The sequence below is a fragment of the Balaenoptera musculus genome, chromosome 18 (assembly GCF_009873245.2).
Source record: "Balaenoptera musculus isolate JJ_BM4_2016_0621 chromosome 18, mBalMus1.pri.v3, whole genome shotgun sequence".
Taxonomy (NCBI): Eukaryota; Metazoa; Chordata; class Mammalia; order Artiodactyla; family Balaenopteridae; genus Balaenoptera; species Balaenoptera musculus.
In genome coordinates this window covers 11,867,319-11,893,949 of record NC_045802.1, presented here as the reverse complement: position 1 = coordinate 11,893,949, position 26,631 = coordinate 11,867,319, and the positions used below count along the sequence as shown (strand labels likewise).

General features: G+C 37.0%; 1 protein-coding gene across 8 annotated transcripts in view; it reads right to left on the bottom strand.

Annotated features, from left to right (window-relative positions):
- Positions 1-26,631, bottom strand: part of NBEA (neurobeachin) — a 602,800-nt gene that overhangs the window by 46,288 nt on the left and 529,881 nt on the right. For all 8 annotated transcript variants that reach the window (XM_036831611.1, XM_036831614.1, XM_036831612.1 and 5 more), the window contains 2 exons: positions 23,478-23,597; positions 8,777-8,929 (listed from right to left, as the gene is read on the bottom strand). In XM_036831611.1, the coding sequence (XP_036687506.1) occupies positions 8,777-8,929; positions 23,478-23,597 (273 nt within the window). The remainder of the gene's footprint in view (positions 1-8,776; positions 8,930-23,477; positions 23,598-26,631) is intronic.

Below are 26,631 nucleotides of genomic sequence, written 5' to 3'. Positions count from 1 at the left end.
CGAGTGATCCTTTCACAGCACAGCAAAATCGCAGAACTCGTCTGCTTAAAGCACTGCAACAACTCTTGATTTCACTCAGAGTAAAAATGCAAAGTGTTTCAATGGCCTTCAAGGCCGTATGTGATTTGCATCTGTTACCACTCAGTCCTCTCCTCCTACTGTGCGCTCCGTGTTTATCCTACCCCAGCCCTCTGGCTTCCTTGCCAAGCACACCCCTGCCACAGGGCCTTGGCTCGGATGTTCCCTCTGCCTTCACTGCTCTTTCCTCAGGAGAGGAAGAGTCTCTGGGTCACCCTCTCGCATCCTTCAGGGCTTAGTTCAAGTCTCACCATCACAGTGAGGGGATCCTGACCATCCACCCCTGTATTTCTGATCCCCTTGCTTTGCACTTCTTTTTTCCACAGTATTGATCACCTGCTAACATTCTAGATATTTTACTTATTAATTTCTGTTTAATGTCTGTCTGTCTTTGATCAAAAGTAAGCTCCATGAGGGCCGAGATCTTTGTTGGTTCACCGGTATACTCCAAACACATAAAACAGCGCCTGCAACGCTCAATAATGATCTGTTGACTGAGCGTTGACTGAGGCTGTATGTTTATTCATGCGGGTTCCTAACTAAAGCGTGAGCTCCTGAAGGCCGCTGGCTGCGTGGCCCACGAGCCTAGAGCGGTATGAAGACATATGTCTTCAGAGCCTAGAGCGGTATGAAGACAGTAACAGGCCCTCAATGACAGGGGTAAATGAAGGGATTTCTCTGCTTTACTCTAGCCTAATTTAGAGTTGGATTCATGGCCAACTCTTCTTTGTGTTTTCCATAATACCTTACTCAGAACTGGCTCTCAATAAAGGTTTATGTAATGAGCAAATCCCCAGTCTCAGAGATAAGGAAGACTGTGAAGTTCCAAGAGATAAGGATGTCTTACCCGCCCAGAGTGCCCCGGCTAACAGGTGGCAGGGCAGGCACTCACAGACGAGATACCTATTGCAATATATATACTTTTTCCATCTCAATATTTTAAGATGCTGCCAAAGACTTCCAACAATTCCTATGTTATGCTATTTGCTTAAACTTCGTATTTGAGCAAGGTATTTTTTTCAGTATAATATATCCTAAATGCACATTTTTACCTATCACAAAAGAGACTTTTTCCTTAAAAAGTGAGAATCTAATAAAGGATGTAATACAGTCAAAGCAAAACCACACCCCACAGTGCTCTCTGCCTCAGCGCGCTGCGCCCCGCCCTGCAGACAGAACGGTCTGCGCCTGGTCCCACGGCACCAGGAACATGCCGGGTGGAGGACTGCAGAGATTAGTAGTGCACATCCGAGACTGGCCTTTTTCTAAAACAAATTTTTAAAAAGGGCAGATTATGATTGATGAACCCAGCATTAAGGTAATGCTATCAGACATACTTTCTATTTCTGCCCTTCGTGAGGAGGTCAGATTATAATCATGTTAGAACTGAACACAGTGCTTTATTAATGTTTCATGACTGAGTCGGTCGCAATCAGCCTAGCTTCGTGTGGATAAATTAAACCAGTTCTTGATGTATGAACTCAGTGCACTGAGAATTTATTGAAATGTCTAGTAAAAGTGTCTCTATCACTTTTCCAGGTTTGCTAATGAAACCAAATTTTGAATTTCACAGTTCTTCAGTGAAACACAAACCTTGTCACCATATTTACAAAATACAAACAACTCTAACCAATTATATATATTGTTGTCTATAAATAAAAAAACAATGGACTAAAACAAGTACATCATTAAAAATTCAAAGTATTGTTTCATTTTAAAAAAATAAGAAAAGTTAATGAGGTTGTCAGCACGTAAAGGCGTCTACAAATGCATCAAATGCCTTTTTAATTGCTGGCATGGGATAATGAAGCTGATCATTTATAATCAATGATATCATCCCTTTTTATAACATTATTTTTGTCTTCTTTGCCTTGAATTTCTTAATGACAGCTTGAGAGAAGAAGGAGGGAAGGCTCCTTTGTACGGATACAGAATACTAATCCACCCAAGAACCGAAGGCTTTTTTACCACTGTGAATGTCATTTCTTTGGGCTATATGACATTTTCATTTTATACTTTAGGCTCATTACAAAGAACTCCATCAAATAACTGAAGATAATCTCAGTCCAAATTATAAATATACTAGAGCGCATTTTCTCTAAACCCATTCCATTTCATAAGCACTAAATCCTGTATGAGCTACCCAGCCAGTATAAAGTTAGAAACTTTCAATGTTACAAAATAATAATAAAAGGTGGATGTTGTATTCATGGAATTTATGGAAAACTTATGAAAATTTAAAGACTTCTATATTTTATATTATCACCCAGGTAATTATAGAAATTCAACAAGTAAATATTTCTTCAGCAAAAAAAGAAGAGAGGTAGATAATTGATTACATTTTCCAGTTTTAACACAGATGGCTGACCTTATTTTTTCATAATATCAGTATGATCATTTCCCATCAGTATGATGGGAAAATGGACCAGAGGTTGGAGCAAAGGAAACCATACATAGGGTGCTGTGAAGGAAAACTTCAAGTTAAAGAAAAGCAGTACAGGAGACACTGAGACAGGACAGCAGCTGTAGACACACACGGCTACATTTTGTAGCGTGTCTTTTGATAGCTCGGATGCTTTAACACTCTTCCCAGAGGCAGCAGTTTGGGTCTGCCCTTTAGCTCAATTCTGATGCACCAAGAATGGCAGCTATAGACATAGAATCTTTTGATACACATGGTAGCTTTCCCTTTCTATTCTGTAGAGTCCCCTCAACGAAAACCCAGGGAAAGAAGACAAAGAATAACCACTTCTCAAGCCACCTATTACGTGTTGGCTAGGCACTTGCAACATAGGATCAATTTAACCTGTCATTGCCTCCTGGTGTCCCAGGGAACCAAGACTGGGGCAGTTTGGTTTTCCCAAATAAGCAGAATTTTGTGTAAAACCTTTCATTCCATGGAGTAAAGGTTTAGTTCACAAGTCTTACCAAATTCATAATGCCTATAAGATACCAAGAATTTGGTTTTGAATAGAGAAAAAAAGTGCTTTGCTTCTTTCATTTCTTCATGAAGCCAAGCTGGAACTAACTTATTACTTACAATAAAAATGTACCATTCATTTCTGAAAATGTTTTATGACATTTTCAGAAACGCACAAGTATTTATCTCTCATACTTTAGTTATAAAAACTTATTCTTTTGAACAGATGAAAGCAAATCTTTGAGGAACAGTTACTTCACCATATCATATGCAATCCTTGTAGTTCCTAGTACACTGAACACAAAGGTCGATGAATGTGTGTTTACAGTGATACTAAATAGTGAGATTTATTCTGAAGAAGCACTGTATTCTGACTTAAAGTTTGCTCAGCAGTGCTTCAGCTCTTAGAAAGACAAAATATGAGAGATAAGAGGTGCGTAAACAGAAGTCAGCTCTTGAACTGGTAATGTTAGGACCAGGAGTAAATTATTTATTATAGTATATTTATGTGCAATAGAAGTACTCTGAGCAACTATAAATATATAAAAAATAATTTATTACTAAAAATTTGCCTTTGTGTATTTTATTCTCTCTTATAATAAGAGGGAAAAATCTATTTTAGAGTTTAAATTGTTTTTACAGTGTTATTATCCTTTCTCAGGCTGTATCTTTCAATGAATAATCTGCTAATTTTCTTAAAACCCAAATGATATGAGACCATTTTGTGAGAATCAGGTATTTCTAAGGAAAAGGGATTTCTAAGAACTCTTATGTGGTGATCGCATGAATAATAAGATAAGCCAGAGTGTCACTGATTACATCTGAATCATAAGTCTGAGTCAAATTAGGTGTTTGGAGGTCATCCATGCTTAGATACAGATAGTTTGCAAACAACACACAGGTTGTATTTCAAAGTGCTTTATAATTTGGTGTTTGGAACATATATTGCAGTAGAAACAGTATTAGTCTAATCTGGATTGGTTCTCAAGTCGATCTATAAAGCCATATTTTGTTTAAAATATAGGTGAACTTTTAAAGTCTGTAAATGGGCATAGGGGACATGACATTCAGAGTGCTAACGTGTGATGCCAGGCACGTTAAGTAAGAAAAGGCACTTGGGTCCAAACCTGGGGTCAGTCACTTTGCCTTTCTGCGTCTCAGTCTGCTTACTCAAATAAAGGTCTGTTCCGGGTCTCAAATCCTGTGTGTGACTATAAAGTTTAACATGTAAACTAATGTAAATTAATGCCATTTCCTCCATTTTGTAGAGTTGGAAGATAGCCTTCTTCCAACACCTGCTGGGTGGTGGGACTTGGGACTTCCTCAGCTCTAAACCGAGCTTTTACTGGCTGGGAAAGGAAGTCTTATGGGGTGAGGACTTTGGGGATAAAGAGTTAGAAACAGGGTCACAGAAAGTCAGGTCTGCTTAGCTGTTGAGGCTGGAACACGCTGCTGGTTTGGGGTCAATTCCCTCTTATCTCTGTCTTTTCTTCTGCTGGCCCCAAGGTACTGGCTTCTAGTTAGAAGACATGTTTCCTTCCCTCCTTCTTTCCCTCTCCCTCTCCACAGCTCCTCAAGTCACTACTCACTCGAGCCTGGAGACCGTGGGTAGGAACACTGCCACTCTGATAAGCAGGTGATCTTTGACAAAGTAATTTACCTCACTGAGTTTCAGTATAATTCTCATTTCAGAAGACTTTTTGAGGATTAAAAGAATATTGCACCTGAAGCTCTAGCACAGTATTTGACAAATAATAAACAATCAATAGATGGCACAGGTTATAAGCACTACTGCCATTATTTTATCTTGGTCAGCCGTCATATTGGGATGACTCAGGACCACCACTGGGATACGGGGTATGGTGACTAAGATTAGGGTATCCAACCTCCTGTGCAGCAGTTGTCAGCTGTAAATGTTGGAATGAGGAAAGCAGAGAAAAAAATTGTAAGCAACTACACCCTGGAAGAAAGGAGAATGTCCTAGCCCCATCATGTAGCTCTTTATACGTAAAAAGAGGTATAAACGGGGTGCTGTCTAGAGTAACATTCCACTTACTAAGGGAGGGTTTTGTCACTTCACGTTTGAGTACCGACTCCCACATCTGGAATTGATCAAACAATGGCCAGTGAAACCTGAGGTAGAAGACAGTCACTCTCCTCCAAAGCTATAAAGTTTACACTTCCCCTAGGGCCTCTGTTAGCACTCGACTGACTCTTGTTTATCATAAGGCCTTGATAAGTTTGATTGTCTGATTTTGTAGACTAGAGATTATAAGAAAAATTCGAATCACTACGGCCATTAAAGGAAAGTGTGATGATAGCTAACAATCTAAAGAAGGAAATAGAAAAAGAATAGATATGGAATTATATCACTTCACAGAATAATGGGTACTTATGATAATAAAGAGCAGTTTCATCCTTTGTATAAGAGGGTAGAAAACCAAATAGTAATACATTTTAGAACAACAACCACAACAGGGTTCAAAAAAGTTCTCACTTAGCTATAAACATCTAGAAACTTCATTTATTTGGTAAGTTTATTTAGCTGACTGCATTAGTACCCAACATACTACATGAATGAAGCACTGTGATTTTTCTGCAGGTTTAGTCAAGACTGTACAGTCCTGCTTGTTCAGTTTATATCAGTAATAACTATCTGATAATTTCTCATCCATAATAATCATCTTTCCCTACATTAAAAAAATTCTGTGCATGATGCTGCCCTGGGGATTTGTGTTTAGAAACACAACTGCTTTTTCTTTTTCAATCAGGCATATCATTAATAAAATTACTAATTCTGGGGGTGTTTAAACTTTTTCATTAATGAGGAACACAGAAGTTGTATCTATAATGAATCATTACCTGATGTTTATTAAAATATATCTAAAAATGTTTTAGCATCCAATAAACACATGAAGAGATTCTCAACATCATCAGTCACCAGGGAAATGCAAATTAAAATTGTAATGAGATATTACTTCACATCCACAATAATGGCTATACTAAAAAAAAAAAAAACAGACAGTAACAAGTGTTGGTGAAGATGTGGAGGAACTGGAACAGTCATACATTGCTATTGGGAATGTAAGATACACAGTCACTTTGCAAAAGAGTTAATTTCTTAAAAAGCTAAATATAAATTTACTACATGACTCAGAAATTCTACCACTAGGTATATACCCCAAAGCAAGGAAAACACATGTCCATATAGAGACTTCTATGTGAACATTCATAGTAGAATTATTCATAACAGCCAAAAAGTGGAAACAACTCAAAAGTTCATCAACTGATGAATGGATAAACAAAATGTGGTATATCCATACAGTGGACTATCATTATGCAAAAAGAGGAACACACACAAACTGATATATGCTACAACATGGATAAATCTCAAAAACTATGCTAAGTGAAAGACGTCAAACACAAAAGAACACATATTGTATGGGTCTATTTAAGAAAAACGTCCTGAAGAGGCAAACCTATGGAGAGAGAAGGTAGACTAATGATTGTCTGGGGCTGGAGGTGGGCACAGGATAATTCTGGGGCAAAAGAAATCTTCTAAAATTAGATTTTGGTGATGGTCACACAACTCCGTAAATTTGCTAAAGATCATTAAATTGTACAAGTGAATTTTATCACAAATAATGATTTTTTTAAAACACTCATAAGGTAGTCTCACTTTACAGATGAGAAATATGAGAACCAGAGATGCTCCATAATTTACTCAGGGCAATGAACTCAGATTCAAGAGCCAGGAAACTTTTAAACCCCAAGTATTCTTTCCAATATAACCACCTGGCATTTATTAATTGTTAGCAGCCGCATAAAAACCTGTGTTTAATCAGAGCAAGAGAAAATTTGGTCCAACAATTTTTGCTACTTTGCCTGCCTGAGTGAAGGATTCATTTCGTTTCACTAGTTTGGACCTAACTAGACAACATGCTAAAATCATTAAGATTATTACCCCATGTGATTCATTCAATCATTCATAACAGCAAATATCTGGTGACTAACTACTCTTACAGGCACAGTTCTTGGCTCTAGAAATATACAGTGAAATGATGTGACTGAGAGACACATCTCAGACACAACTCAGTATGTAGTGGGTTCCAGGGTTGAGTTTGTGGATCTGGTATCCTTACACTGATATCATAGCCAGTATTCAAGTATGTAAGGGTATTGTGATAATAATAAACAACCAGTTCTAAAAATAAGTATAGACTGTAGAAGTATGCATCATTAAAGTATAAATCCTTCACATTAAAAAGATAAATTGAAGAGATAATCTATTGTTCAAGAAGATGGTGTGAGATTATGCCATATACCTGAAAGTGCCAATTTCCAGATTGAGAAGTGAGAGAAATCCTATATAAAATTTATGTACTACATGATATTACCTCAGAGGGAGACTAGATTATAGATTATCTATACAGTAACTTTAAACATAGGTCTACTGTCTCAGTACCTAGCTTTCTAAAATAAAGTGTATTAAAAGTAAAATATTTCTTGGAGACAGAAATATAGCTCTAAAATTGAAGGGAGCATGTGACTGACAGTGACAAAAAGAGACATAAAATGAGGGGTAGAAGAAGGAACCACATATTGTATGATCCTGTTTATGCGAAATAAACAGGATAGGCAAATCTTTAGAGACAGAAAGTAGATTAGTGGTTGCCTAGGGCTGGTTGGGGGAATGGGGAAAATGGGCGGGGGGAGATGCTAAAGGGTATTGGGTTTCTTAATGGGGTAATGAAACTGTTCATAATTGACTGTGGTGATGGTTGCACAACTCTGTGAATAGACTAAAACCCACTGATTTTTTTTTCTTTACTTTAAATGGTTGACTTGTATGGTATGTGAATTGTATCTGTGTGATATATGTGAATTATACAGCTCTTACTAAAGAAGAGACTGAGGGATATGTGAGGTCCACTGCAATATGTGGACCTTATTTGGATTCTAATTCAAATAAATAAGCTGTCAAAATGAAATAAAACATATTTATGGGACAGCTGGAAAAACTGGGAGTGAAACAGGGTTAAAAACATATTTGGGGTCATAGGCTTTATTGATATAATTCCTCAATTGGCCAAGAACAATAGTACACTAGAGACGTTGTTTGGTAAAGTGGTTCATTTCCATATACCATAACCCCATTGAGATTAAAATCTCCTTAAATATGGATAAAATATATTAAGATCTATAAAATAACCACATGCAAACATTCTATTTACACATTTTCTATTTGAACACCCAGACATCTGTCATACAGATTTAAGAAGTAATGACATTTTCTATCTAAGAATGTTTACAAGATGGGTGTTCTCTTAGTCAAGTATATTACATTTTAAGGTATGTTTCACAGCTTATAATTTCCTACATACAAATATGTTCTAGATGTATATTATTTTGTTTTGAGTATTTTATGAGTGAAAAAAGAGTGCAGATTTAGCCAATAGACAAAAATAAGGAATGGGCATTAATTTCGACCATTTTAGAATACATTAGTCAACAGATGCTCATCTGATTGTCTTCTCCTAAGGGAGCAAATATAACTGAATTACCATTCCTTTATTAGTCCTCATGAAAGGAAAATCCACTCTACAATAAAGAACTGCTGTCAAAAGACAACAGTAAAATGCTTTCTTTTTTTTTTCTCAAAAATTGAGCCTTGTATTTATAGATGTTAAAAGACAATCTGTTAGTAGCTGAAAACTAAACTACAGAATATTTTTTACTTCCTTGTGACTGCTCAAGCAAAAACAAAATCGCTCTTACCATCCTGTTGATCCGTACAAAGTCTTCAGGTTTTTTTGCCCAAGGGGGAAGATCAACATCATTTACCACCACTTCATCTTCTCTGACTCCAAGATTATAACCATTACTGTTGACAAACATCTCCGGTAGGTAATAGAACTCTGGAATTAGTTCCTGCCAGGAATAAAAATGTAGCATATTAAACCATTTTAAAAATCAGTTGAACGAAAGTATTAATTTATAACAACTATAAACAGAATTAATTTCTTTACTTAAATTCAATATTTTATTACTTAGTTCCATTCTTTAATTTTCTTTAGATAGGAGTCTAGGAAAAGAGGGCAAACATTTTTCTTGAACAATATGCTTGATAATTTATGTTTATAAGATTTTCAATCTTATCTTGCCACAAATTAGTCAAGAGAAATGGGTTACAGAATCAACAATATTCCCAATAATATCAGTGAACAAATATATAAAGCTATAGCTACAAGTCTATGCTGTTCAACAAACTTTTCCAAATGCTATTAATAAAATATCCAAATTCAAAAAAAGTTGTTGGTTAAAAATCATGTAATGTCTTCTACTTTTCTTTTCTTTTTGACTCCACTGGCAATTACAATACATGATTTTTATGAAGAGACTCATTGTTTTATTTTATAATTTGGCAAGATAAATTGTTTTTATACCTACCACTAAATACAATAAGAGATGATATGAAATATAATAAGTTTAAATATTTAATGCATGCCACTTGAATACTAAGTTCTTAACTTCAATGCAAAGATAACTTGTGTTACTTGTATGTAAGTATGGCATTAACAACTGGGTTCAAGGCAAACTTGTGTTTGATGCATGTCTAATATTGGTTTATGTAACTTTAGAATAAATATGATACAGGAATGAACTGACCTTAAAAATTTTAATGTGTTGTCCTTTTTTTAAAAAAAACAAAACAAAACAACTTGAGGAAATGAAAACAAAAAACACGGTAGTTTTATGTTTACCATCAATACTATGAAAAAATACTGATCTTTTCAAATATCAAGATGAGGGTTAAATTAACTTTATTTGTGAAAAGCGTAAGAACATTTACTTGTGTAACATGTCTGACATGGATGGCATAGTACCCGAAATTTGAATCTCACTTTGGGATACATAGTGATAAATAGAAAAGCTAAAAAATAAACAACCACCCCCACCAAAAAAAAAAAAAAAAAACACCAGACACTGAGGTCTTCAAATAAACTGGATTCTTCAGCCCAAGAAAAGCATACACAAAAGTGTTCCCTTTATCAAATTACCAATGGCATTTTTCACAGAACTAGAACAAAAAATTTTACAATTTGTATGGAAACACAAAAGACCATGAATAGCCAAAGCAATCTGGAGAAAGAAAAACAGAGCTGGAGGAATCAGGCTCCCTGACTTCAGAATATACTACAAAGCTACAGTAATCAAGACATTATGGTACTGGCACAAAAACAGAAATATAGATCAATGGACAGGTGAGAAAGCCCAGAGATAAACCCACGCACCTATGGTCAACTAATCTATGAAAAGGAGGCAAGAATATATAATGGAGAAAAGACAGCCTCTTCAATAAGTGGTGCTAGGAAAACTGGACAGCTACATGTAAAAGAATGAAATTAGAACACTCCCTAACACCATATACAAAAATAAACTCAAAATGGATTAAAGACCTAAATGTAAGGCCAGACACTATAAAACTCTTAGAGGAAAGCATAGGTAGAACACTCTTTGACATAAATTGCAGCAAGATCTTTTTTGACCCACCTCCTAGAGTAATGAAAAAAACCCAAAACACAAATGGGACCTAATTAAACTTAAAAGCTTTTGCACAGCAAAGGGAACCATAAACAAGATGAAAAGACAACCCTTAGAATGGGAGAAAATATTTGCATATGAAGCAACTAACAAAGGATTAATCTCCAAAATATACAAACAGCTCATGCAGCTCAATATCAAAAAAACAAACAACCCAATCCAAAAATGGGCAGAAGACCTAAACAGACATTTTTCCAAAGAAGACATACAGATGGCCAACAAACACATGAAAAGATGCTCAACATCACTAATCATTAGAGAAATGCAAATCAAAACTACAATGAGGTATCACCTCACACAGGTCAGAATGGCTATCATCAAAAAATCTACAAACAATAAATGCTGGACAGGGTGGAGAAAAGGGAACCCTCTTGAACTGTTGGTGGGAATGTAAATTGATACAGCCACTATGGAGAACAGTATGGAGGGTCCTTAAAAAACTAAAAATAGAACTACCATATGACCCAGCAATCCCACTACTGGAAAACTGTAATTCAACAAGACACATGCACCCCAATGTTCACTGCAGCACTATTTACAATAGCCAGGACATGGAAGCAACCTAAATGTCCACCAACAGATGAATGGATAAAGAAGATGTGGCACATATGTACAATGGAATATTACTCAGCCATAAAAAGGAGTGAAACTGGGTAATTGGTAGAGACGTGGATGGACCTAGAGAGTGTCATACAGAATGAAGTAAGTCAGAAAGAGAAAAACAAATATCGTATATTAACACATATATGTGGAATCTAGAAAAATGGTATAGATGATCTTATTTGCAAAGCAGAAATAGAGACAAAGATGTAGAGAACCAACATATGGATACCCAGGGGGAAAGGGCGGGGGGTGGGAGGAATTGGGAGATTGGGATTGACATATATACACTATTGATATTATGTATAAAATAGAAAACAAATGGGGAACTCTACTTAATGCACTGTGGTGACCTAAATGGGAAGGAAATCCAAAAAAGAGGGGATGTATGTATATGTATAGCTGATTCATTTTGCTGTACAGTAGAAACTAACAGAACATTGTAAAGCAACTATACTCCAATAAAAATTAATTTTTAAAAAAGTGTTCTCTTTATGGGTTCTCCTGCTAAAACCAACATTTATCTGCTATAGCATAAGTGTTTATCTTAGCAATCCTCTGTGAGAATTTGATCATTATCCATTCTTATGATAACAAATGTGAACCATAGAAAAATATAATCATGTTTATTTTCTCCAGCATTATGGGAGTTTGAACAGGTTTGTGTAAATGAATTTTCTGGATAAGCAGAGCTTAGCTTTTTAAGAATCATAATTTTTCTTCTATTTAAACCATTTAAATAAAAATCTTTATTTTTTTTTTTTAAGGAATCTTACTTTGTGTGGTCAAAGCTGGCTAAGATTGGACAGATTTATTTATAAGGTTTATTTATTTATTTATTTATTTATTTATTTTGGCTGTGTTGGGTCTTCGTTTCTGTGCGAGGGCTTTCTCTAGTTGTGGCAAGCGGGGGCCACTCCCCATCGCGGTGCGCGGGCCTCTCACTATCGCGGCCTCTCCTGTTGCGGAGCACAGGCTCCAGACGCGCAGGCTCAGTAGTTGTGGCTCACGGGCCCAGCTGCTCCGCAGCATGTGGGATCCTCCCAGACCAGGGCTCGAACCCGTGTCCCCTGCATTAGCAGGCAGATTCTGAACCACTGCGCCACCAGGGAAGCCCTAAATAGAAATCTCTCTAAAACCCATTATATAATTCCCTGATATTTATTTATTCATGTAGTAAAGTTTGAGTACCAGGCATTGTGATGGGTACTAAGAAAACAAATAATGAACAAACATGGCCTTACCTTTGAGTAATTCATAGTCTGATCGATGGGGCAAATGTATAAACAGATGGTTATAATGCATAACAATAATAGCTGTGAAAGTATAAACAAAGCACAAGGGAGCAGAGAGGACAGAGCAGGGAACTCTGGGCAAGTCAGAAAAGATTTCACTGGAGATCAGACATTGAGTTCAACCATGGCTAAGATAAAGGTGGGGAAAGGGGCAGGGGGACTGGCAGAGAGTATTATCAAGGAGTGGTACAAACCGAGTATGGGTGGAGTGTAGGATATATTGGGGGATAGATCAAGATGGGGCGGAATGAGATGGTGGGAGGTATATGGAGTCAGATGACGAAGGAAGTTTTATGCCAAGTTTTAAGCTCTTTGGATTTTGTCTTATTGGCAATAATTTTAAAAAAATAGAGCTATTGACATGATTACATTTATTTTAAAGCAAGACACTGGCTGTCAAAGTAAAGAATGAACTGGAGAGGGGAGAGACTAGGTATATGTGTGGGTGGGGAGGGGGAGAAGGGGAACCAGCAGCAGCAAGGAGAATGGGAGGGAAGAGAGAAGGGAAACTGCGGCCGTGTTGAGTAAGGGGACATATTGTGGGACTGTACCAGGGAGGGCCATCTGCAACACACGTGAGGATGAGTAAACAAAGATGTGGACTCGGGGATGCAAAAAGGAGAGGGAATTAGATGGCTCATACGGAGAGGCAAATATATATTAATAATAAACTACGTACAAGACATCAAGGGCACAAGGAACTGTGGGAAAGGAGAACTACAGTGAAATTAATATGTTAATGTAAATTTTCAGTGACTTGAATGTGAGGGGGCAATTAAGATGGGGCTAAAAGAAAAACTAATAGGTAAACAAACATTCTTATTTGCAGATAATGATACTGCTTAGGTGGTGGATAAACCAGGGGCTGAAGGGTGCTTCAGCAACATCTATCAGCAATGACTATCATGAGTTTGACTTCTGGGCTGGGTAAGCATGACAGTGTATATACCATGTTGCACTGAGGGGCCAATTTGGTAAAGGTGTGTGGTCACTGATTAGAAGGTAGAAGTAAAGTATGATTGCTATACTCATTTATTTGTACTCAATCAGAAATGTGTAACTGTTACAGACTGAATATTCTATTCCTCCAAAATTCAAATGTTGAAACCCTATCCTCTAATGTGATGATATTAGGAGGTAGGGTGTTTGGAAGGTAATTAGGATTAGATGAGGTCATGAGGATGGAGCCCTAGTGAATGGGATTAGTGTCCTGGTGAGAGTCCTGAGAGAGCTTGCTTCCTCTCTTTGCCATGTGAGGACACACAAGAACCTGTCCTTCTGTGAGCCGGGAGGCAGAGGCTCTCACAAGACACAGAACCTATGTGGGCACCTTGATCTCGGACTTCCAGCCTCCAGAACTGTGAGGAACCCATTTCTGTTGTGTATAAGCTACCTAGTTTATGGTAACACACAGTAGCCTGAGCTGACCGAGACAATAACCACAAAATTTTCTTTTGATCTTGCTCTCATTGCTTGGAAAAACGTGGGAAATTAGTATAAGATGTAGAGAAGATAAAGAACATTGCTATTTGCACATTACCCATTTTATATATGACACTGAGTATCAACAGCATCCCAAATGGTCCAAAATGGGGAGAGGAATGTAAGCTCATGCAGTTGCTCCATGGAGAGGGGGATTTATGTGTAATAAGCTCACATAAGTCAGGGATTTCCCATCTGTCTTTCGTCAGTTATTTGTGTCCATGTTCTATCTCTAGAACTAGCCTATGTAAGCTTCCTTGAGGACTGAGAGGGATATACATCCACAGGGATATAGCAACATGGATTTATTTTTTATTTAGACAGCCCAAAGAGTTTCAGTTTATCTTCAAGTGTCTTGGTGCTCTAATGTTTTTCATATATATCGTTTCCCATTCTTTCCCGTGGTATAGGGGCATATAAAATACGTGGTTATTATTAACCTACTTGCCACTGTAATACTATTTCACCGAATGTCATTAAATTAGACTCGCAAAGGCATAAGAAGCCTAGGATTTTATATTAATAACAGTTTGGGCAAAGCAGACTTTGAGCCTAATTTTGTAGGTTTATATTTTGCTAAATCCCCCACAGCTCTTGGTGCTATACTTTGTATGCAGCAGGTACTCATTAAATATTAAACTATTGAAGATATGAGATAAAATCATTTTAATATCACTAGAAGTCTTCTGGGGACTATGGAGATGGTTGCAAGAATGCTTCAAGATAGGAAAAGAGCCAATAAAGTACTTTATTAAATAAAAGAAAAAGGATGCACCCAGAACTAAAATTTGTACCTTTCGAGAGGAAACTTTTGCAGCTTAAAAAATGTTATCTTGCTTATTCTAGTTTTGTTAGAAGGTTCAAAGGTGTAAAAGAGTTCAATTTAAATTTAGAAAAAGTTGGTTTTAACATTGCCAGCAAAATTGTACCCAAACTGAAGAAGTGAAGGAAGCAAGTCCTTTTCATTTTAACTTAAGCTCTCCAGAAAGAAGGGGCTGAAAGCCTGCTACCACCAAGGAGAACAAAGCGAGGCTGAGGAACCTCTCCTCTGAGGGTTATTTAGAACAGCGGGAGGGGGGTGGGTACTTTGAAGGCTTGAATCGCAGCCAATCATGAAAAAGTAGGATTACCAGGGCCTTCGGGATGATCCTAAGTGAGACATTTTCTCCACTCCGGTCCTCATCTGGCCGACCAGAATGTGGTCATAAATTAGGGTGTTAGCTAAGATGTTGGTGTAAGCCGCTGGAGGCCTGACGTTTGACGGGAAGAAAAAACTCTCCCAGATTCACTCTAACAATATTTTTTGTTTTTTTAGGATGCAGATTAAAAAAAGACACATTTTAAAGCAATATGAAGAAATTCCTGAAGTACAGCATATTTGCAAAGCCCCTCGAAGCTTCAAAAGACCAGAGCTGTAAGTGACTAAAGCAGTCTGAACGCTGAAGTCTTGAGCTGGGGAAGTTTAAGTTTTGTGTTTTTCTTGTTTTTTTTTTTTTTCCCTGAAGGGGAAGGAAAAGAGAGTAAAATCACAGAAAGTCTAGGGAGAAGTTGCTGAAACAGCAGAGTGGGTGCAAGTTTTTATGCCTCAATTTTATTGCTTTAAAATCTTGTTTCAAATGGCATTTTAAATTTAAAGTTAGTATGTAAATACAGGGCATTCATATATAATTAATATTCACATTTATATTATTTAAAAGATTTGCTTATTCTAAAAAATTTAATGAGTTAAGAGAGTATCACCTCTGAGATTCAAATGTTATGTACAAGAAGATGACAATTACTGTATCTCGGCTCCAAGACAAGGAAACAGCTGAAACGTCACGGCTGGCCATTCAATCTTAAAACAGCAGGAATTACTTATTTGTATCTTACTGTGTCATGACACTGTTCTAAGTACTTTACATCTTTTTCTTAATCTTCACAAAAGCTTCCTAAGGTATGTATCCTCATTCTTCCCACTTTATGGACATGAACACTAAGGGTAAGTAATTTTCTAACAACCACACTGCAAATAGGTGGTAAAGTCAGAAATCAAACCCAAACACTTTAGATTCAGGGTCCCTGCTCTTACATTCTCTATTTTTCCTTTTAAAACAGCAACCCACTCTGTATGACTTCATTCTGTTTTAATTTTCTGCACAGGAATTCTTCTTTTCTTTTTTAATTTATTTATGCTCCCATGTCCCACTGTAACAGAAATCCCATCAACAAGGGATCTCACTTTCTCACCACTCAGTGGTAAGAATGGTGCCTGACATATAAAAAAGGTACTCAATACATATTTGTGGAATGAAAAATGAACAGATCATTACTGTATATTTATCATATCCTGAACTTCAGGCATGAAATAGTGGTAAAAGGTTTTCAAACAGTATTAGTTAAAGCAGAGTTACCGCAGGGCTACCAGTTAGTCGTAGTGAAGGGGGAGGCTGTCAGGCTGGCAGTTTTGGGACTGTCCCTTCTACCTCTACCGGGGAAGTGCAGCTTTCTGTGCATTAAAATCAAATGGTTCTGAGTTGAAATACAGACTTCTCACCAGCTTGGGCAAGTTTCTTAAACTTTAAGAAAAAACCAGTTTCTTGATATGCAAAATTGTGATGATGACAGCAACTAAATCACAGTGTGGATGAGAGGATTAAATGGGGGTAATGTGTGTGAAACAATGCATTTCATAGCTTTATGCAAAATACTTTTTGAAGCTATTATTTACTCTAGCAACAGAGTTTACCCAGTATCAAAGTATATCCCATAATCAGTTAAAAAAAAAAAAAAAAAAAAAAGCTCTGTCACTTTGGATATTTGTGTTTGAATGAACACCTATGCAGACATTTCAGACAATTTAAGTGTTTTTATCAAATATATGGACTAGCTTACATGTTACCTAGGCTAATCAGATATATTTTTATAAGTTTTTTGCACTTCAGATTTTGGTTTTTCCAAATGCACAGTCAGACTGAACTGGATGTATAAACCAAACTGAAACTTACAATTTTTTAACATTAGTAACTTACAGAGTTTTTTCAACGATCCCCATAATAATCCCTCTCATCCTGCATGCTGTCTGGCATTTCCACTTTACTGTTCCTCCCATAAAGAGGTGGAGTCTATTTCCCTTCTCTCTGAATATGGGCTGGCTTATTTCAACACACAGAATGTGACAAAATGACGTTTCAGGGCTTGCAGAGATGCCTAAGTCTTAAAAGAGGCTTGGTAGCCTCCATGGTTGTTCCCTTAGAAGTCACCATCACATAAAACTGTGTGGCTGCCTTGCTGGAAAGATTGTGTGGACAGACAGACAGGCCTGGACAGTCCCCCACCGCTCCATCAGCTCCATCAGACGAGGCGCAAAACATGGGAGTGAAGCCATCTTGCTTCTCTGACCCAGCCAAGCCTCTCCAGCTGTCACTGTAGCACAGAGGTGAGTGGTCCCCTCTGAGCCTTAACTCCCACTGCATGATTGTCAACAAATAATAATTGATGCTGTTTTAAGATGAGGTTTGGGTGATTTGTTACACAGTGATGGATAACTGAAACAGAAATGAATGCCTGGGAGTGGAGTCCTGAAGTAATAAAAACTTAAAACACGTGGCATTGGCTTTGGGACAGGGCAGCAGGAAGAGGCTGGAAGGACGGTGAGGAGACTGTTGGTGGGAGATCAGTACGGAAGTTGCTACTGGAAGCAGGAGGAAATCAATGCATGATAACGTAGTGTGGGATAAACTAACAAGACTAGTTCCTGCAATCATTTCAAAGACAGAAAAAGTACTGAATGAACTTGTGCTTCTGGTTAAAGGTATTTCCAGGCAGAATGCTGAAAGGGACCACTGGTTTCTTTCAATGGTATATGAATAAGTTATTATGAGCTAGGGAAGAAACTGCTCAGATTTAAAGCAGTATTTAGAGAGACATAGGGGCCTAGGACAATCTTGTCAGATTCTCAAAATTAAAAAAGGTTCAGACAAAGATCAGTTCTAAGGTGCTGTAAGTAAAATATGGTCATAGGGAAAAGGGTGTCTGTAAAACCTTTTATAAGTGCTCAGAAAAACTTAAGATAGAGGTTTGCAGACTCACTCGGCCACACAAAGGGATTGCAAGAATCTTATGAGCATTACAAAGGGCATCCTAATCACAGCCTGAAGTAGGGAGGATCCTGTCTTGAAAGAACTTGTGAGAAAAGAGTTTTTTCTGACAGTGAACTATACTTTGATACATAGAAAATCCACACATTTTTTAAGTTGCTGCACCAACTTGGGCAAAGGAGGCCTTGGCCCCAACTTTCTATGATCAGGAACATGTGGAGAAAGCTACTCAATGACTGCTATGTACCTTCCACTCTCCCCCATTTTTGAACAGAATGTCTGCTGATGTTTACCTGTTCCTGTCTTACCACTGGGAGCTGAATATACGTGGGACAGATAACTTACCTTTTTAGCTTCCAGGTCTCCAAATTAGGAATTTCTGTACCTAATCTGTATGTGGACTTGATATAGATCATGAGCTACTAGATTTTGAGCCTGATACAATAGTGGGATGAGACTGTGGGGAACAAGCTGAATATATTTTGCTTGTAGGAGGAATGTGAATTGTGACTGGGGAGAGGACTTCAGTAGATTGTTTTCAAAGATGGCCAGAACAATCCCTCTGACCTCCACGTCCATTTGAAATGTGATTTTGCTGCTCATCTCATGGGGAAGTGGAGTCCATTTCTCCTCCCCCTTAACTTGGGCTGGCCCTGTGACTTGCCTTGACCAAAAGAATGCTGTGGAGGTAGGTAACCCTATGTGACTTCCAAGCTTAGGCACTAAGTAGCTTTGCAGTTCCCATTTTTTTATCCTCTTGGTAGGCAGACACCATGAAAAAAATTGTGATGATCTTCCCAGACAGACTATACAGAGAGAGAGGAGACCAGCCAGTCCCCAGATGTTCCAGCCATCCTTGCTAAGGGACCAGACATGTGAATGAAGTCATCTTGAATCTTTCAGACCCAGAGAGGCCACCCGCTTGGACCTGACATGGATCAGAGACAAGTACCTGATGAACCCCATTCTGATTGCAGAACTCTGAGGAAATAAATGGCTGTGTTTTTTTAAGCCACTAATTTTGGAGGGTGGTTTGTACATAGCAATAAATTATTAGAGTATGACTTGATCTGTCAGTTACTCCAAACTAGTCAACGTGGCTGGATATAATTGTGAGATCATGCAGACGAATTAAAGCAGCAAACCATCCAATGAATAAAGCACTGGAAATAACTGAAGAGCCCTCAGTGCTAGTTCTGGCTCCCTCTTGACCTGCTGTGTGAATTTAGGCAAGTCACTTAATATCTGTGAACTTCCTTTATGGAACAGGGATAATGATCTCTATCTCATGGGACTGTTTTGAGGACTGCATCAAATGACCAAGAAAAAAGCATGCTTGAAAACTACTGAGAATTATTCAAGAAGAATGAACTCTTCTATTATAACTTGTAAGTGTGCTGCTACAGAGGTAGCTCAGGCACTAGCTTGCCTACTTAAAGTAACAGCTCTTCTGTTTACTCTCTTCCCATTGATAGATTTCTGTTAACCAGCTTCTCTTTAAGGAAAGAGTCCAAGTAGTTTAAAGTTTCCTAAATGAAAAATAGTGCAGAAAGACACCAAATATTATTAAAGAAATGGCAAGATGAATATTAAAACAGGCATTTTGTGTCTGTAAATGTGATTTCTAGTTTATTTTAACAGCTATACTAAAACCCCATGGTACAGTTAATAGTATTATATGCGTCCCGTCAATAATAAGAAAATATCCTCTAACACAATTTCTAATTTACAAGCTTATGACAAGTTCAAGCTGCTGAGAAATTGGACTTGAAAGTATGTCTTAGAATGATAGAAGACCACTATTAACACTATCATAATTGTATACCAACTGCATCAAATTTGACATTTCAGTTTAATATAGTTTGCTGAGAGAGCATACCATTTTATGGCTGCCTAGTGAAATCAAATCCAACCCAGACGTTTTCACTTTTCTAATATAATTCACTGCAAGGTTTTAAAGCTGCCATCTCTTTTCTTCCTTTTTTTCAAAAGATTGATGCCCTGGCATTCGTTGATTCCACAAGAGCTCATAATGGGTCAATGAGTCAGTGGTGAGCACCTCCATTAACTGTATTAATTTACACTATGTCACCTTAATGACATTTTGTCACAGCTCCCTTTTCTGACATCTACATAGCTCTTCAAAAGTAATATAACAACTTTTGAAGGCATTAAAGAAAATTAGTATAAGAACTTCAGTAAGTTGAATGTCATTGTTACCAAGACTACGCTGGAGGAGAGAAATTAAAAAAATAAAATAAAAACGAACTGGTCTGACTTAACTCGGGAGACCTCTCTCCTGAGAGATCACCAAGTCTTCTCTGCCCAGCTTGTACTCATTACCACAGGAAGAGACCGACGGTAACAAAGAAAGACAGAATAAAACCATCTACTCTGTCCTAGTTCTCTCTTACATGAGACCTTACCTAAGTTTGGAGATATTGCAGATGTACTTTTCTTCAGAAATATAAAAACATTTCTTTAAAATTATATATAAAATGTTTTAACAGCTTAGTGATAAGAAGTCAAGAGTTTAGGCTTTAAAACTGTATTACTCTTGGTAACACATTCTTCTCTGCTAAATCAGGTATTATTGTAGAGGGAAAAATACCGTACATGTTAATCAATACATTTAAACATGAATTTAGAAAATCTCAAGCATACAACCATCATTATTACCAAAAAACTTCTCTCTAGCATTCCCTCAGTGAGGACCCCCAAATTCTGATGTTATAAAGGGAAAGAGTGATACATTTGGACACACACACACACACACACACAAAACCACAAAAATGTAATTGAGACATAGCAAAGCTGAAAGACTGAGAAACCATACTTGCAATGCAACTTTCTGCAGTCGATTTCAGATCTTTTTCAAATCAATAGGAAAAAGACACATGACCCAACTGAAAAGTGGGCAAAAGATATGAGCAAGTTTACAGGTCAATAATTATATGAAAAATGCTCAACTTCACTCATAATTAATGAAGTGCAAGCCAAAACAAAGCCGACTCCATTTTTCACTCACCAGATTAGCACAAGTTACACTGTTTATTATAAGAGTGATGGTCGGGGCAGGGGGCATGGGGAAGGTGGCATCCTCACATGATGCTGTGAAGGGAGTGAATGATCATCTTTGGGAATGAAGGTTTGGCAGTATCTTTCAAAATTAAAGATGTATATAGCCTTTGAGCCACCAGTCCCATTAACAGGAATTATCTTCACATATACACACAAAGTTCATCAAGATATCTGTGCAAGGATTTATGGCAGCCTGTGTCTAACAGTAATGATCAGAGAGAAAGACAAACTATCCATCAACAGAAGATTGAGTGTATAAATTATTGTATATGTAGGCAATGTGCAGGCTTCAAAAAGAAGGGGTCTACATGGAAAGGTACTCAAAGTATATTATCATAGACTATAAAAGGTTCAGGGTGGTGGTGGGAGAGAACTGAAAATGAAAGCAATCCACGCAATGTCAGGCTGAGGAAGTGAGCGTCTTATGAACTAATTAAGTTGCGGGGTTGGAGGACGGTATCTGTTTGTATTAAGTACAGCTACCTGGGATAAAAAACTTAAAATGTCCTGAATTAGTGATAGCCACATTGGTCCTTGTCCTTGATGATGTGCCCCCAGGAGCCAAAGGAACACAAAGGGTTACAAAATATAAATGTTTCTGAAAAGTTTCAGAACAGGAAAACTGCTGGGAGAATTCTGGGAGAAACCTGAATTCGGCTTTACGGGCACTGGTCCTCAGAGACTGACATGTAACTAGGGGAGATATCTGGTGATCGGAAGCATCAATAAAGCTCTCAGGATAAAAGGTAAAGCCTAAAACGCTACAAAAATTAGGATGACTGGCTCATGTGGGTGGACTTGTGAGGGTGAACCTTTGAATTAGGTTGAAAAACTGAGTTTCTGTTTTGTGATGATGTTAAGAGTGAACAGGCATTTTCGCTTGAAAGAGTTTGATATAATATGTATACTGAATTGAGATATAGATAACCTTACATATGATAGGAAATCTTAAAATATAGATAAGAATATTTAATTCACATACAAAATATTTACTGAATGGCTTTTAAAGACACTGTGCTGATTCTAGAAGCCTATGGACTCCCCATTTTATGTTCAAAGTGTTATTAAATAAGAAAGGGACTCCCTTCTTGATTTCATTGGTTGTAAATCAGTTTAAATGGTGGTTTATGGATCTTTTAGAGTGGAATTTCTCAGTGAAATTATAAGTCTGTTCAGAGAAATAAATGGGACTTAAGAGTTTAATATAGCAAGAATGCATGTTACATTATCTTACTTCCGAATGTGAATACGTTGTATGTATAAATTATATGCAAACTTTGATGGCAACGAATAAGACACACAGATATGCTAGACATTACTTGGATTCATTCCCTTTGTTTTCTGCTTTGAAAAAAACTAAATAAAAGTTGTATTCATCCAATTTCTTACAGTTCAGTAACACTGTAATTGTCTTTTAAAAATATTTGCAATAGATAAGCATAAATATGTAAATGACTATTTTGACTTTAATTCACTGTCTTTTGTTGGATTAAGACACTAAATGGTATGATACTATAATATTTGTATATTCAACAGCATGAGTGGCAGTGATGGGAAAAGTTTGAAGAAAAGAGGATTAAAATAAGAAACACATATACCTATGTAATAACCTGATCATATAATCTTATTATCAGGAAAAAGTGAGAAAAATGAGAGAGCAAATATATTTTAATGTTTTGAATACAACCATTTTTTTAAAAAACAAAAGCCCATATAAATGAAAAACAAATCTTTATATTTAACAATAGTTGAGTAGTACCAACTGTAAAATGACTCCGCTCTCTGGCTGTTCCTGGATATTGTGTGTGTGCTGGTTTAATCTAATGTGTATTGTTGCATAGTATCCCCAGGCACAGCCAAGTAAAAGCTAAGGGTGTACAGAAAAGCCTACATTTTAAATGGGTCTTGTCATTAATGCTTTATTAATTGCCCCAGGCTATGTAAACCCAAAGCTGGGCAAGCTATAACAATATGACACATTAAGGTCAAATCCAATTCCTGCTGTGTTTTATGGAATGGTCCAAATATTGAGTTAACAGCAGGAAAGGCAATTTCTTTCCAGCTCCTGATTGTTCGATCTAAATTAGATAGAAATTTTTTGAAATAACAAAAACACTGAATAATATAACTGAATAATATAAAAGAATCCTGAATCATTTTCTGTGGTGCTCGAAATTATTTCCTTTAGTTTCCTCTTAGGTTAGATATGCCACATAATTTTAAAATATGATGGAACAAAGCTGTGGAATAAAATATCTTATACACCCACTTAAAAATATAAACAAATCAAAACTTCAACATATTTTGAAATTAATATCAACAAATAAAAGGGCCTACCTTTACATCAGAAGTATCTCTCTGACTTGTTCTCCAAGACCTTGCAACGGACGAGAAGGTTCGATTAGGATGGTCAAATTTTCCGTCATTTGCATTGAGGAAGAAGGTTGTGAAAGGTTCCTAAAGGAAAAAAAAGTCAAGAATTTGACCCTTCTGAACACGACCGTCCTCTTCCTTTGTAAAATATTTTATTTTTGGAAACCCTTCTGAGGTGGAAATGGTGCAGGATCCTGGAAGGACGCCCACACCCAGGAGTCAGGAGGTGCCGGTCTGAGCCAGTCTGGACCACTGAGTCACCTGTCACTCTTCAACCTCGGCAGGTCATTTTGCTTCTTGGCCTTCAGTCTTCTGATTTATAAAAGGATAGAGTTCTAGTGCTCTGTGATTTTATGATGATTGATTTTGCATTATTGTCAATATATAACTCAGATCTTCTTTCTCATAACTAAGGCCACACATAGTAACACTCAAAAGAAAATCTCTCTGACACTGTTCACCGTAGTGTGAAATTAGGTAGGGAATATCCATCTTAGGCTACCTGTGAAAGTCTCCTAAAGTTACCATATTATGGTCTGATGATCTTTTAAAAATGCAAATCCTTGATTAAAATCCTTCCATAGCTCTTCAGAGCTCTCTGGGAAAAGTCTAAACTACTTGATTTGTCTTAAGAGAGCCTGAGTGATCTGGAACCTGCTTAACTCTTATCTCTCGCCATCCCCATCTTCACATCCTAAGGTCTTGCCACACTGGTCTCACTTCTCGTCCCTTGTATGTGCTGTTTCCTCTGCCTGGTATAAACTTATCCATCTACCTCACCATTCTGACTTGGCTAAGTTCTTCTTATCTTTTAAGTCTCAGCCAAGACATCATTTTCTCCTGAAAGGCTTTCCTTGATTTGCCAAGTTCTCCAGTGTGTTCAAATAGCAACAGATATTTTCTCAAAACACATCCCTGAAGCATTTGTCACATTGTTTTGTAACTGTTTTTTAACTTGTCTATCTTCCCCACCACATGAATAGGTTACATATCTATCATATTCACTGTTTTATCTCCAACACTTAGAAGAACTCCTGGTACACCCAAGTTGCTCAATGTATAATCTGTTGAAGGAAGGAATGAAATGAAGTTAATACGAATCAGACTAGATAAACTCTAGTCCTTCTATTCAATAGTATTCTGTGACTATTACCTTATCAAAACTTGGTATCTGTCATCAAGAACATGTTCCCATAGCAGGAAACCTAGGAATAACTTTATCACAAGGTCCTAATGTAATTAATTGTAATGCTTTTTCTATAGTTTTTATGATAGGAGAGAGGCATTATTTCTGATGTCATTAAACTTGCTTCCAAATTTAAAAGGATTAAATAACATGCATTCTTACTATAAGGATTTCTTAGGAAATGTCAAATATAACAAAGATGAGTATATATTTACTTTCCTATGGTTCAATCCTTTTCTCTTAAGTCTAGGATAAATGACAAGTCACTCCTAGGTTCAATAATGCTAAGAAATATTTCCTAAATATTTAGTTTTTTTTCTTTAATATATAATTTCTGTTCATTCTTTTATATCCATAAAACATTACTTTGTTTCTTTAAACTCCTCTTTTTGCCACTAGTCATAAGGTCCAGTTGTCAGGCAACAGCTATAAATATTCATATTCCTCAGTATCTTCCTGAAATTTAGTGTGGCTAGATGACATCAATTTTATAAGTTTATAATGTATCACCAAGTCTCATGTTTAGTATTGAATGACAGAAAACTATGGTGAAAGAGATAAGATGAAGAATGATATAACACTATACAGGTAAGTAGGGTATTACTGATTTACCTGAAAATCAAATATGCATCCAGTAAGTCCATCTTGCTGTTTAAGATTTTAAGTGACTTGAGAGACAAATAGATGTCACCAAAATTAAGTTAGGAAAAAAAAATTTAACTCCCTATTAAACTGAAGGTAGTCAATGCCGTATATTTATCACTAAATTAAAGTAGGGATATAAAAATTCTAGAAGTAGCAACAGTAAATCGAATGAAATATGACAGATCTAAGTTTGAGTCTTGGTGGAACCATTTACTTCTCTTAGGCACCTTACTTAACCCCACCCAAGTAAGTAGCGGTGTGAAGTAACTGTATCTCAGTTCTTTCATCTATGTTAGTTGGGAATGACAGTACCTTGTGGGTAATTAAGATTAAATAATATTGAGAAAGCTTGAAGTATCTCAGCTGACACAGAGTGATGAAGATGACTACCAGCTTCATGCACTGTGTCAAGTACTCACTGCTGGGTTCCACCCTGACTGCCAGTTCCCTAGACATTGACCAGACTCTCAGTTCCTTAGGCCTAATTCATCCCTCTATCCTTAGAACCAAGCAAGTGCTTGGTTCATAGTTAGTGTTTAATTAATGTTTTTCAAACTCATCTAAACATACAAGGTACTGTTGGGAGAAGGGGCGGGGTATGGCTGGATAAGAGTAAGATGTAGTTTTTCTTGTCAGTTCTTAACCACTAGTTTGACCATAAAGTTGCATCTTCAGAATCCACTTCTTCATTATTCTAGGATGCTGATGTTAGGCATTTATTTTTTCTTTGTAGGTAGTAGGCAGAGAATAATTTAGAGGGATCAGACTTGTCTTCATGATTTTTAACCTACTAAATACATGTGAGTGAAGACCCGTTTATATATGCAAAGTCTTACTTCTTATCATCAACCACTAAAAGCTGATCTCTACCCCAGCCTAAATTATAAAATCCTTCCTCAGTTTTCAACCCTTAACGAAGGCATGCCAAGAATAGCACAGATGGGCACAGTGAAAATAAATCTGAAATTGAAGAATTATTATCTCTGGTTGTGAAGTTTATGAGTCTGGTGGCACCTAAAAGCGGAGGATATTGAAGAATTCCACATTTCACTGTCCTACGTAGCCTTTATAAAGATCTGATTAACAACTGCTTGAGGGTCACATACTACTCTACTGACATTTATTCTCATTATTCCTGAAGGCCTCCAGTTGCTACAGTGGTAGAGTACTAACAGAAATGGATAACCTATTTGTTTATAAGTGGGTATTGATCTTCAAGCTCTGATTACTGTGGAGATTACCTTTTACCATGTGTTTCTCTATTACCTTCAAGGCACAGTACAAGGA